We start from the raw sequence: 13,626 nt of genomic DNA, 5'->3' as shown, positions 1-13,626 counted from the left end.
GGCCCCACCCCTATGTCCCCTTGGGTTGGGACCTAATTTCATTTATATAAAGTAAGGATTGGTAACTTCTTCAAATGTTGGTTCTCATACCTTAATATGGTATGAAAATCAACCCAAGGCATTATGGAGGGAGTAGGATTTTTAAAAGATTAAAATTAAGAAAAATTTGCACTGGTGGGGCCCCACCACCACCTCAGCACCTGTAGGGGTTTTCGACCCGAACTGTCATTTATATTAAAATATAAATGCCTTTCCCCGAATAGAATGTTTTCACACCAATTATGGAATGAAATCCAATCCAAGGATTAAGGAGAAGGTAGGAGTTTAAAGCTTAAATTTAAAAAATGTACCCCTTTTGGTGGCCCGCCCCTATGATTACACTTGGGGTGGGGACCTTATCTCTTTTATATGCAAAATGATGTGTACTTCTCAAAATGATGTTTCCGATACTAACTATGATGATAAACAAACCCAAGGAGGAAGGAGGAGTAAGGATTTTTAAAGCTTAAAATAAGAAAAATTTGACACTTGTGGGGCCCCACCACCTCAGCCCCTAGGGGTCGGACGCAAACTACTTTAATGTAATAATATGAGTTCCGTTCCCCAATAATGTTTCAACAACCAAAATATGGATGAAATCCATTCCAAGGAAGAAGGGAGGGAGTAGGAATTTTTAAGCTATAAAATGAAGAAAAATTGCCCTTTTGGGCCCTGCCCCTCTGACCTAGGCGGTCGGACCGGCTCATTTATATAAAAATATGACTGTCCATTCCCTAATGATGTTTCACACTCTAAATTATGGATTGATATCAACCCAAGGATGAAGGTGGTGTAGGATTTTAAAAGCATTAAAATAAGAAAATTTGCCCATTTGGCGGCCCATCCCCTCAGCCTCCCTATGTTTCGGACCGAGCTCATATATATAAAATATGATTGTAACTTCCCCACTACATGTTTCACACGCAAAATAGGGATGAAATCCATCCAAGGATGCAGAAGAGTAGGATTTTACAGCTTTGAAAATAAAAAAATTTTGCCCCTTTTATGGCCCCACCCCTCATGCTCTAGGGGTTCGGTCCAAAGCTCATAATAGATAAAAATTTGATTGTCCTTCACCAATAATGCTTCACACCAAATAGGGATGAAATCCGCTTATCGGTTTAAGGAAGGAGTAGCGTTTTTTTTTAGAAGGAATAAAATTTACACAACAGACGGACGGCGAACGTGCGACAGGGACGGACTGCCGCACCGGCGGATCGGCGGACAGCGACCGAGCGGACGACGGACGGTCGAATCACGTTGGAATATAGGACAACCTGACCCTGTCAGGGTAAGGATGACCTCAAAATTCAAACAAACGTTCAAAAACGTTAACAAATTACAGCTATTCAACAAGGATTGAGTATCCATATTGTTTGATATCAAAGTAAACAAAGAACAGTAAATGTACAAAGATGAATACACAGATACTGGCCCCATTACCTAAACAAAGAATAACTGTACAAAATAATACCCATACACTGGGCCTTGTAACCTAAACAAAGAAATAACTGTACAAATATAATACAACCATACACAGGGGAATTTACCTAAACAATAGAAAATATACATGTACAGAATATAATACACCATTAGACTCTGGGCAATACCTAAACAAAGACAATAACTGTACAAATTTTAATAGCACCATACTACTGGGTGGGCCTTTACCTAAACAAAGAAATAACTGTACAAATAGAATACACCATAAAACTGTGTGGCATTAAACCTAAACGAGGAAATAACTGTACAAATTAAATACACCATACAGTGGGCATTACCTAAAACAAAGACTGTACCTGTCCAATATATAATGTAACTCAAAAACCACTGGGGGCATTACCTAAACAAAGAAAATAACTGTTAGGCGAATTTAATGTACCATATATCAGTGGGGCATTTACCTAGACAAAGAAATAACCTGTACAAATAAAATCGCACCAATATACTTGGCCATTACCTAAACAATGAAATAACTGTCACAAATATAATGCACCATACACAGGGCCATTAGACCTAAACAAAGAAAATCAACTGTACAAATATAATGTACACTTAAAAATTGGGAAATTACGCTCAACAAAGGAAATGAACTGTATACAAAAAATTACACCATATACTTGGGCATTACCTGATACATAGAAATAACTGTCTACAAATATAATACCACCATACTCACAGGGCATTTTCTGAACAAAAGAAATAAACTGTACAAATATATATTATACCACTATATACTGGGGCATTACCTAAACCAAGAAAATATACTGTACAAAATATTATTACACCATTAGACTGGGGCATTACCTAAACAAAGAAATTACTGTACATAAATATAATATACCATACACTGGGGCATTACCTAAACAATATGAAATAATGTACAAATATAATACACCATACACTGGGCCATTACCTAAACAAAGAAATATACTGTTCAATTATAATGTACCAGTATAATTGGGGCAATTACCTAAACAAAGAAATTAGAACTGTACAATATTAATACACCATATACTTGGGCAGTACCTAAACAAAGAAATAACTGTACAAATATAATATACCATACACTGGGGCATTACCTAAACAAAGAAATAACTGTACAAATATAATATACCATACACTGGGGCATTACCTGAAACAAAGAAATAACTGTTCAAATTAATATACCATATACTTGGCATTACCTAAACAAAGATAATTAAACCTGTACAATATATTAAAAATATAATACTGGGGCATTACCTAAACAAAGAAATAACTGTACAAATATATACACTATATACTGGGGCATTACCTAAACAAAGAAATAACTGTACAAATATAATACACCATACACTGGGGCATTACCTAAACAAAGAAATAACTGTACAAATATAATACACCATATACTGGGGCATTACCTAAACAAAGAAATAACTGTACAAATATAATACACCATATACTGGGGCATTACCTAAACAAAGAAATAACTGTACAAATATAATACACCATATACTGGGGCATTACCTAAACAAAGAAATAACTGTACAAATATAATACACCATATACTGGGGCATTACCTAAACAAAGAAATAACTGTACAAATATAATACACCATATACTGGGGCATTACCTAAACAAAGAAATAACTGTACAAATATAATACACCATACACTGGGGCATTACCTAAACAAAGAAATAACTGTACAAATATAATACACCATACACTGGGGCATATTACCTAAACAAAGAAATAATCTTATGTACAATATAATACTCCATACACTGGGGACAATTACCTAAACAAAGAAGTTAACTGTACCAAACATTATGTACCATATGACTGGGGCCATTACCTAAACACAGAAATAAACTGGTACAATATATTAATTTACAACCATTAACACTTGGACTATACCTAAACAAGGATATAACTGTACAAATATAATGTACCCTACACTGGGCCATTACCTAAACAACGAAATATACTGTAAAAATATAAATAACACCATATACTTGGGACTATTACCTAAACAAAGAAATAACTGTGAAAATTAATATGCACCATTATACTGGGCAATTACCTATAACAAAGAAATAACTGTACAAATATAATACACCAATAAATCAGTTGGGCATTTACCTAAACAAAGAAATAAACTGTACATGAGATAATACAACTTTTACATGTGCATTACCCTAAACATAATGAAATAACTGTACAAATACTAAATGGTACCATAGGACTGTGGCATTACCACGAAACAATGAATAAACTGTACAATATATAATACACCATATACTGGGCCATTTCCTAACAAAAAGAAATAAACAGTACAAATATAATACACTATATACTGGGGAATTACCTAAAACAAAGAAAGAATAACTGATACAAATATTAATACACCATACATACTGGGGCATTACCTTAAACAAAGAAATAACATGTACAAATATAATACAACTATATTAATGGGGCAACATTACCTAAAAACGAAATAAATGTACAAATATACTGTACCATATACTTGTTACCTAAACAATAGAAATACGTATGTACAATATATATACACCATACATGGGGCAGTTACACAACGAGAAAATAAAATGTTACAAATATAATAACACTATATACTGGGGCAATAACCTTTATCCTATACAAAGAATAACTGTACAAATATATAATACACCAGTATACTGGGGCATTACCTAAACAAAAGAAATAACTGTACAAATATAGACCATATACCATTACCTAAACAAAGAAATAACTGTACAAATTATAATTAACACTATATATACTGGGCATTACCTAAACAAAGAAATAACTGTAACAATTATAATACACCATATACTTGGGCATTACCTAACAAAGAAATATACTGTACAAATTACTACACCATATACTTGGGCATTACCTAAACAAAGTAATAACTGTATCAGGATATAATACACCATAGACTGGGCATTACCTAAACAAAAAAAATAACTGTACAAATATAATATACCCATATTACTGGGGCACTTACCCTAAACAAAGAAATAACTGTACAAATATAATACACCATACACTTCGGCCGTTACCTAAACAAAGAAATAACTGTACAAATATAATATACCATATACCTTGGGCATTACCTAAACAAAGAAATAACTGTACAAATATAATACACTATATACTGGGGCATTACCTAAACAAAGAATAACTTACAAAATGTAATACACCATAGACTGGGGCATTACCCTAAACAAAGAAATAACTGTACAAATATAATACCATAACACTGGGGCATTACCTAAACAAAGAAATAACTGTACAAATATAATACCACCATAGACTGGGGCATTACCTAAAACAAAGAAAATAACTGTACAAATATAAATACACCATACAATGGGGCATTACCTAAACAAAGAAATAACTGTACAAATATAATACACCATATAACTGGGGACATTACCTAAACAAAAAATAACTGTACAAATATAATACGGGGTTTGTTTGTTGGGGGGGGTGGGGGTTGGGGGGTACAATATACTAGAGGATGGGGCATTACCTAAACAAAAAAATACTGTAAATACACCAAATAAATACACTATATATACTGGGGCATTACCTAAACAAAGAAAATAACTGTACAAATAGAATACACCATACACTGGGGCATTACTAAACAAAGAAATAACTGTACAAATTATAATACACCATACACTGGGGCATTACCTACACAAAGAAATTACTGTACAAATATAATACACCATATACTGGGGCATTACCTAAACAAAGAAATAACTGTACAAATATAATACACCATATACTGGGGCATTACCTACACAAAGAAATAACTGTACAAATATAATACACTATATACTGGGGCATTACCTAAACAAAGAAATAACTGTACAAATAAATATCACCATATAATTTGGGCATTTACCCAATCAAAGAAAAATAACTGTTCAAATATAATACACCATAGACTGGGGCATTACCTAAACAAAAAATAACTGTACAAATATAATACACCATTTACACTGGGGCCATTACCTAAACAAAGAAATAACTGTACAATATATATACACCATATACTGGGCCATTACCTAAACAAAGAAATAACTGTACAAATATAATACACCATACACTAGGGGCATTACCTAAACAAAAAAATAACTGTACAAATATAATACACTATATACTGGGGCATTACCTAAACAAAGAAATAACTGTAAAACAAATATAATACACCATATACTGGGGGCATTACCTAAACAAAGAAATAACTGTACAAATATAATACACCATAAACTAAGAACATTACCTAAACAAAGAAATAACTGTACAAATATAATACACCATAAACTGGGGCATTACCTAAACAAAGAAATAACTGTACAAATATAATACACCATATACTGGGCATTACCTAAACAAAGAAATAACTGTACAAATAAATACACCATATACTGGGGCCATTACCTAAACAAAAAAATAACTGTACAAATATAATACACTATATACTGGGGCATTACCCTAAACAAAGAAATAACTGTACAAATATAATACACCATATACTGGGCATTACCTAAACAAAAAAATAACTGTACAAATATAATACACCATATACTGGGGCATTACATACCTAAACAAAGAAATAATTGTACAAATATAATACCTATACACTGGGGCATTACCTAAACAAAGAAATAACTGTACAAATATAATACACCATAGACTGGGGCATTAACCTAAACAAAGAAATAACTGTACAAAATATAATACACCATACACTGGGGCATTACCTAAACAAAGAAATAACTGTACAAATATAATACACCATAGACTGGGGCATTAACTAAACAAAGAAATAACTGTACAAATATAATACACCGTACACTGGGGCATTACCTAAACAAAGAAATAACTGTACAAATATAATACATCATATACTGGGGCATTACCTAAACAAAAAAATAACTGTACAAATATAATACACCATACACTGAGGCATTACCTAAACAAAGAAATAACTGTACACATAGCAATATAATACACCATATACTAGAACATTACCTAAACAAAGAAATAACTGTACAAATATAATACACCATATACTGGGGCATTACCTAAACAAGGTAGATAACTCGAGTCAATTTAGCCTTGTAAATATGGTAACGTAAAAACACAAGTCAATCTGACTTACCACAGATAAACACGAGTCAATCTTAGTTACCACAAATAAACACAAGTCAATCTGAGTTACCACAGATAAACAAGAGTCAATCTGAGTTACCACAAATAAACATGAGTCAATCTGAGTTACCACACATAAACACGAGTCAATCTTTGTTACCACAGATAAACACAAGTCAATCTGAGTTACCACAGATAAACATGAATCAATCTGAGTTACCACAGATAAACACGAGTCAATCTGAGTTACCACAGATAAACAAGAGTCAATCTGAGTTACCACAGATAAACACAAGTCAATATGAGTTACCACAGATAAACACAAGTCAATCTGAGTTACCACAGATAAACACGAGTCAATCTTTGTTACCACAGATAAACACGAGTCAATCTGAGTTACCACAGATAAACACGAGTCAATCTGAGTTACCACAGATAAACACGAGTCAATCTGAGTTACCACAGATAAACACGAGTCAATCTAAGTTACCACAGATAAACACAAGTCAATCTGACTTACCACAGATAAACACGAGTCAATCTGACTTACCACAAATAAACCCGAGTCAATCTGAGTTACCACAGAAAAACACAAGTCAATCTGACTTACCACAAATAAACACAAGTCAATCTAAGTTACCACAGATAAACACGAGTCAATCTAAGTTACCACAGATAAACATGAGTCAATCTGAGTTACCACAGATAAACACAAGTCAATCTAAGTTACCACAGATAAACACAAGTCATAATCCACAATAAAGAGTTACCACAGATAAACACAAAGTCAATCTGAGTTACCACAAATAAACACAAGTCAATCTGAGTTACCAACAGATAAACACGAGTCAATCTTGTTACCACAGATAAACACAAGTCAATCTGAGTTACCACAAATAAACATGAGTCAGTCTTTGTTACTACAGATAAACACGAGTCAATCTGAGTTACCACAAATAAACATGAGTCAATCTTTGTTACGACAGATAAACATGAGTCAATGTGAGTTACCACAGATAAACACGAGTCAATCTGAGTTACACAGATAAACATGAATCAATATGAGTTACCACAGATTCCCTGTAAAACTCTGACCTGGTTTCCGTTTGGATATGTCCACCACTCTTGGACAGGCTGACAACACGTTGACTTCCATTAGAAGTTTGGATGTCTCCCTGGTCAGATTGACAATTTCAGTTTTGTCCAAAGAGTCGTCGGCTGTTTGACCTTTTTTTACCCTAGCTACACTGCGGCAAAATATTGCTGGCTTCTTGGGAACCTTTAAGGGGGGTAGCTTAGTCATCTTTTCCTGTTAGAAGTATTTACAAGAACACATGAACCATATTGTATCAGTATGCTGGACATCTCATTGTATGGAAAGTCAACAAAGGAACTTGAACAATTTCATCATATTGTAATTTACATCAATTGACTTCTGACAATGCATTCGCAATAAATGATTATATAAATTGCAAAAAATTTTATTGAAGTTAATCTTTAATTGTAATCAGTACCTTCATTCGGTCGGCCTGCAAGCGATGGTTATCTTGCTTTGTAAAATTCAGGGCCTCCTTCAGAGAACTTATCTGTGTACAAAAAATCTTTTGAGCTACAGTCAAACCTGTCTATAACGACCACTGAAGGGGAGACAGAAAAGCGATCACTTTAGACAGGCGGTCGTTTGAGCCAGTATGACTGAATTTTAAATGTGTACACAAAAACTGATATATACTGTAAACCATCTTTTATTCGAGGCTAAATAATCGTGAATTTTCAAAACAAGTTCAAGGCGATTAACTTTTGTGGAACAGGCTATAGGTCTACTTGCAATACTTTCCCTGAAATCAAGTATTTACCAGGTGTTACAAGTCTGTTTTTGTGAAACAGACTATAGCCGTTTACCTGCGTATGTATGTAAACATATTGGCCAGGTATATCATTCTAAGTAAGTGTTAATCCTTACACAAGTACGTACGACTAAATAGATCTCCCACACAAATGACCAATAGAACCTGCCAGTATTAGTAACGTTCAGCATGCGTTGAGTTTTCTTAGTGTAAACATGTCGGTATTAGCGTGGTTAAAACAAAACAAGACAACATCTACTACATGTAGCTAAAACCAAACCCTAACTCAGAAATACTGAGACTTGAGAAAACTCAGGAAAGGAGTGAAGATGATTTGTTTGTTGATAAGAAATTGACCCCTGTGATCAAAAGTTCCTCAAAGATTTCCACCAGGCATGTCATGGCGGCTGAAGCGAACACTGTCTCATATGGATGGTATCGCGCTCGGAACTTAAGGTTTAGTTTTACTGAAGAGTAAATTGTTCTTAGTTTGAACATAGATATTTTACGTCTAAGCAATTATTATTATCTTAAAGCTAACAGAGCATTTTTTAACTATACAATCATACAAATGTATCAATAATAATTTGCGGAGATTAACTTTTGTGAATGCAAGTCGATCGCAGAATTCGCAAAAGAAAATCCCATGCGAATAGAAGTTGGTTTACAGTATAGTGAACGATATAAAAACTTTGTGAACACAAACTAAAAACAAAACGCAATAACAACTTTGAACACCAAAGAATGATCTATATCTGACAATGGAAAGATGGATCTTTTCTCTACTTTTTAAACTTTTTCAAACATACTACACATAAAATTTAAGACAGATCCCTTCAGTACCTTTTGAGAAATAGCAGTAACAAACTTCAACTATCAAAATCCAAAATGGCTCCTTGGCAGCCATCTTGTCGATCAATCAGCCCAAAATCGCAATTTGCACAGCTAGGGCCCTAGGGGAACCTACATGTGAAATTTGAGAATGATCCATTCAATACTTTCTGAGAAATAGTGATATCAAACTTCAACTATCAAAATCCAAAATGGCTCCTTGGCAGCCATCTTGTCGATCAATCAGCCCAAAATCGCAATTTGCACAGCTAGGGCCCTAGGGGAACCTACATGTGAAATAGGAGAATGATCCATTCAATATTTTCTGAGAAATAGTGATATCAAACTTTTAACTATCAAAATCCAAGATTGCTCCTTCGCGGCCATCTTGTTGATTAAATCGGTCCCAAATCATACTATGCACAACTAGGGCCCTAGGGGAACCTACCTGTGAAATTTGAGAAAGATCCATTCAATACTTTCTGAGAAATAGAGATAACAAATGGCTTTGAATTTGATATCAAAATCCAAGATGGCTGCCTGTCAAAATCCATGGCTGCCTGGCAGCAATCTTGCTGACCGATCGGTCCCAAAACGCAATCTGCACAACTATAGGTCCCTAGGGGAACATACATATGAATTTTGAGACAGATCCCTTCAGTACTTTCTGAGAAACAGCGATAACAAACTTTGAATATCAAAATCTAAGATGGCGGCCCGGCGGCCATCTTGTTCACCGATTGATCCCAAATGCAATATGCACAACTAGGTCCCTAGCGGAACCTACATATGAAATTTGAGACAGATCCCTTCAGTACTATATGAAAAATAGCGATAACAAACTTTAACTATCAAAATCTAAGATGGCGGCCTGGCGGCCATCTTGTTCACCGATTGGTCCAAAAAAGCAATATGCACAACTAGGGCCCTAGGGGAACCTACATACTAAATTTGAGAAAGATCCCTTCAATGCTTTCTGAGAAATAGTGATAACAAACCTTAACTATGAAAATCCAAGAAAAATCCCTTCAGTAGTTCACAAGAAATATCGATAACAAACTGCAACTGCCAAAATCAAAGATGGCTGCCTGGTGGCCATCTTATTTTTCCGATCAGCCTCAAAATCTGTAAATCAAAATCTAAGATGGCGGCCTGGCGGCCATCTTATTCACCATTTGGTCCAAAAAAGCAATATGCACAACTAGGGCCCTAGGGGAACCTACATACTAAATTTGAGAAAGATTCCTTCAGCGCTTTCTGAGAAATAGTGATAACAAACCTTAACTATGAAAATCCAAGAAAAATCCCTTCAGTAGTTCACAAGAAATATCGATAACAAACTTCAACTGCCAAAATCAAAGATGGCTGCCTGGTGGCCATCTTATTTTTCCGATCAGCCTCAAAATTTGTAAATCAAAATCTAAGATGGCGGCCTGGCGGCCATCTTATTCACCATTTGGTCCAAAAAAGCAATATGCACAACTAGGGCCCTAGGGGAACCTACATACTAAATTTGAGAAAGATCCCTTCAGCGCTTTCTGAGAAATAGTGATAACAAACCTTAACTATGAAAATCCAAATGGCGGCCATCTTGTTTTTCCGATCAGCCTAAAAATCTATATGGCACAACTAGGGACCAATGGAATATTCCATGTGAAGTTTGAACAAAATCCCTTCAACAGTTTTCAAGAAATAGCTATAACAAACTTCAACTGCCCAAATCCAAGATGGCTGCTAAGCATCCATCTTGATTTTCCGATCAGCCTCAAAATCTGTATGGCACAACTAGGGATCAAGGGTACCCTCCATAAGAAGTTTGAAAAAAATCCCTTCAGTAGTTCTCAAGAAATATCGATAACAAACTTCAACTGCCAAAATCAAAGATGGCTGCCTGGCGGCCATCTTATTTCTCTGATCAGCCTCAAAATCTGTATGGCACAACTAGGGACCAAGGGTGCCCTCCATAAGAAGTTTGAAAAAAATCCCTTCAGTAGTTCTCAAGAAATATCGATAACAAACTTCAACTGCCAAAATCAAAGATGGCTGCCTGGCAGCCATCTTATTTTTCCGATCAGCCTCAAAATCTGTAAGGCACAACTAGGGACCAAGGGTACCCTCCATGTGAAGTTTGAACAAAATCCCTTCAGTAGTTCTCAAGAAATATCGATAACAATCTTCAACTGCCAAAATCAAAGATGGCTGCCTGGCGGCCATCTTGTTTTTTTCTGATAGCCATCAATCCTGTATGGCACTACTATGGATCAAAGGGACCCTCCATGTGAAGTTTGAACAAAATATCTGCAGCAGTTTTTAAGAAATAGTGATAACAAGCATTGTTTACGGAGGGACGAAGGCAGCTGACGACAGACGATGGGCGGCGGACGGCAGACGACGGACGACGGACCACGGACCATGGACACAGGGCGATTTGAATAGCCCACCATCTGATGACGGTGGGCTAAAAATATGTAAAACACTTTCAATACTTTTTCTATGACAAAAAGAGAGCAATTCACAGACCATACATCTTTCAACTATTTTGCATGTTATATATTACTTCTTAGGTGTACTTGAACATAACTTAGTTGATAAAAAGGGTGTATACATTAAAGCTATTTCTGTTGACTTGTAATTTGTTACATTCTAGTGTAACAAGTCCACAGGACCAGCCACGTACTTCTGTTACCATACTGTTATATTTACTAATATCTATAGGAAGTACAAGGTTTGACTGGATTTGATTTTCCTACCTGTTGTAGCAGGACTGGGGACTCGTTCACAGGTGCCAAGGAGGACATACTCGGGGTACTGCCAACTGTTCAAAATAAATAAAACAAGAGCTTTTTGAGAACAGCAAAGCTCGTCTCTGGAGGTTTGTTGATTTGATTGAGTTTCCTTGTAATTTACCAGTATTATAAAATATAGCAATATCATTACATAACTTAACTTTAATTTCTGGCCCCTTGGGCCTCTTGAAATTCTCAAAATCTAGTATTTTTCTTCTTTTACTGAATGCCAATATCCATCAAAAGAATTATAATCCAATATCATAGTAGAAATCAATGTCAATTGTCAAAACACCAAAATCTTAAATTGGGATTTCCAACCTTGACGCCAAAGGTTATGTACAACAGAGTAATTTTATAAGTCTGTAGAGGTTACGTATAACAGAGTAATTTTATAAGTCTGTAGAGGTTACGTATAACAGAGTAATTTTATAAGTCTGTAGAGGTTTGTTATAACAGAGTAATTTTATAAGTCTGTAGAGGTTACGTATAACAGAGTAATTTTATAAGTCTGTAGAGGTTACGTATAACAGAGTAATTTTATAAGTCTGTAGAGGTTACGTATAACAGAGTAATTTTATAAGTCTGTAGAGGTTTGTTATAACAGAGTAATTTTATAAGTCTGTAGAGGTTACGTATAACAGAGTAATTTTACAAGTCTGTAGAGGTTACGTTATAACAGAGTAATTTTATAAGTCTGTAGAGGTTACGTAATAACAGAGTAATTTTATAAGTCTGTAGAGGTTACGTTATAACAGAGTAATTTTATAAGTCTGTAGAGGTTACGTATAACAGAGTAATTTTATAAGTCTGTAGAGGTTACGTTATAACAGAGTAATTTTATAAGTCTGTAGAGGTTACGTATAACAGAGTAATTTTACAAGTCTGTAGAGGTTACGTTATAACAGAGTAATTTTATAAGTCTGTAGAGGTTACGTATAACAGAGTAATTTTATAAGTCTGTAGAGGTTACGTTATAACAGAGTAATTTTATAAGTCTGTAGAGGTTACGTATAACAGAGTAATTTTATAAGTCTGTAGAGGTTCGTATAACAGAGTAATTTTATAAGTCTGTAGAGGTTACGTATAACAGAGTAATTTTATAAGTCTGTAGAGGTTACGTTATAACAGAGTAATTTTACAAGTCTGTAGAGGTTACGTATAAACAGAGTAATTTTATAAGTCTGTAGAGGTTACGTATAACAGTTATAAAGCAGGTTACTAAACAGAGTAATTTTATAAGTCTGTTAGAGGTTTGTTATAACAGAGTAATTTTATAAGTCTGTAGAGGTTACGTATAACAGAGTAATTTTATAAGTCTGTAGAGGTTACGTTATAACAGAGTAATTTTATAAGTCTGTAGAGGTTACGTTATAACAGAGTAATTTTACAAGTCTGTAGAGGTTACGTATAACAGAGTAATTTTATAAGTCTGTTAGAGGTTTGT

The 13,626-nt window shown here is 34.7% G+C and overlaps 1 protein-coding gene across 1 annotated transcript in view; it reads right to left on the bottom strand.

The window, feature by feature from the left end:
* Nucleotides 1-7,648: 7,648 nt before the first annotated feature.
* Nucleotides 7,649-13,626, bottom strand: part of LOC138334645 (dynactin subunit 1-like) — a 100,389-nt gene continuing 94,411 nt past the window's right edge. Inside the window, exons 29-31 of the mRNA XM_069283282.1 lie at nucleotides 12,144-12,208; nucleotides 8,230-8,301; nucleotides 7,649-8,024 (exon numbers count right to left, since the gene is read on the bottom strand). Of these exons, the coding sequence (XP_069139383.1) occupies nucleotides 7,782-8,024; nucleotides 8,230-8,301; nucleotides 12,144-12,208 (380 nt within the window). The 3' untranslated portion in view covers nucleotides 7,649-7,781. The remainder of the gene's footprint in view (nucleotides 8,025-8,229; nucleotides 8,302-12,143; nucleotides 12,209-13,626) is intronic.

The sequence above is a fragment of the Argopecten irradians genome, chromosome 11 (genome assembly GCF_041381155.1).
Source record: "Argopecten irradians isolate NY chromosome 11, Ai_NY, whole genome shotgun sequence".
Classification (NCBI taxonomy): domain Eukaryota; kingdom Metazoa; phylum Mollusca; class Bivalvia; order Pectinida; family Pectinidae; genus Argopecten; species Argopecten irradians.
Note: the sequence above shows the minus strand (reverse complement) of the source record. Positions and strands in the feature narration are given on the sequence as shown.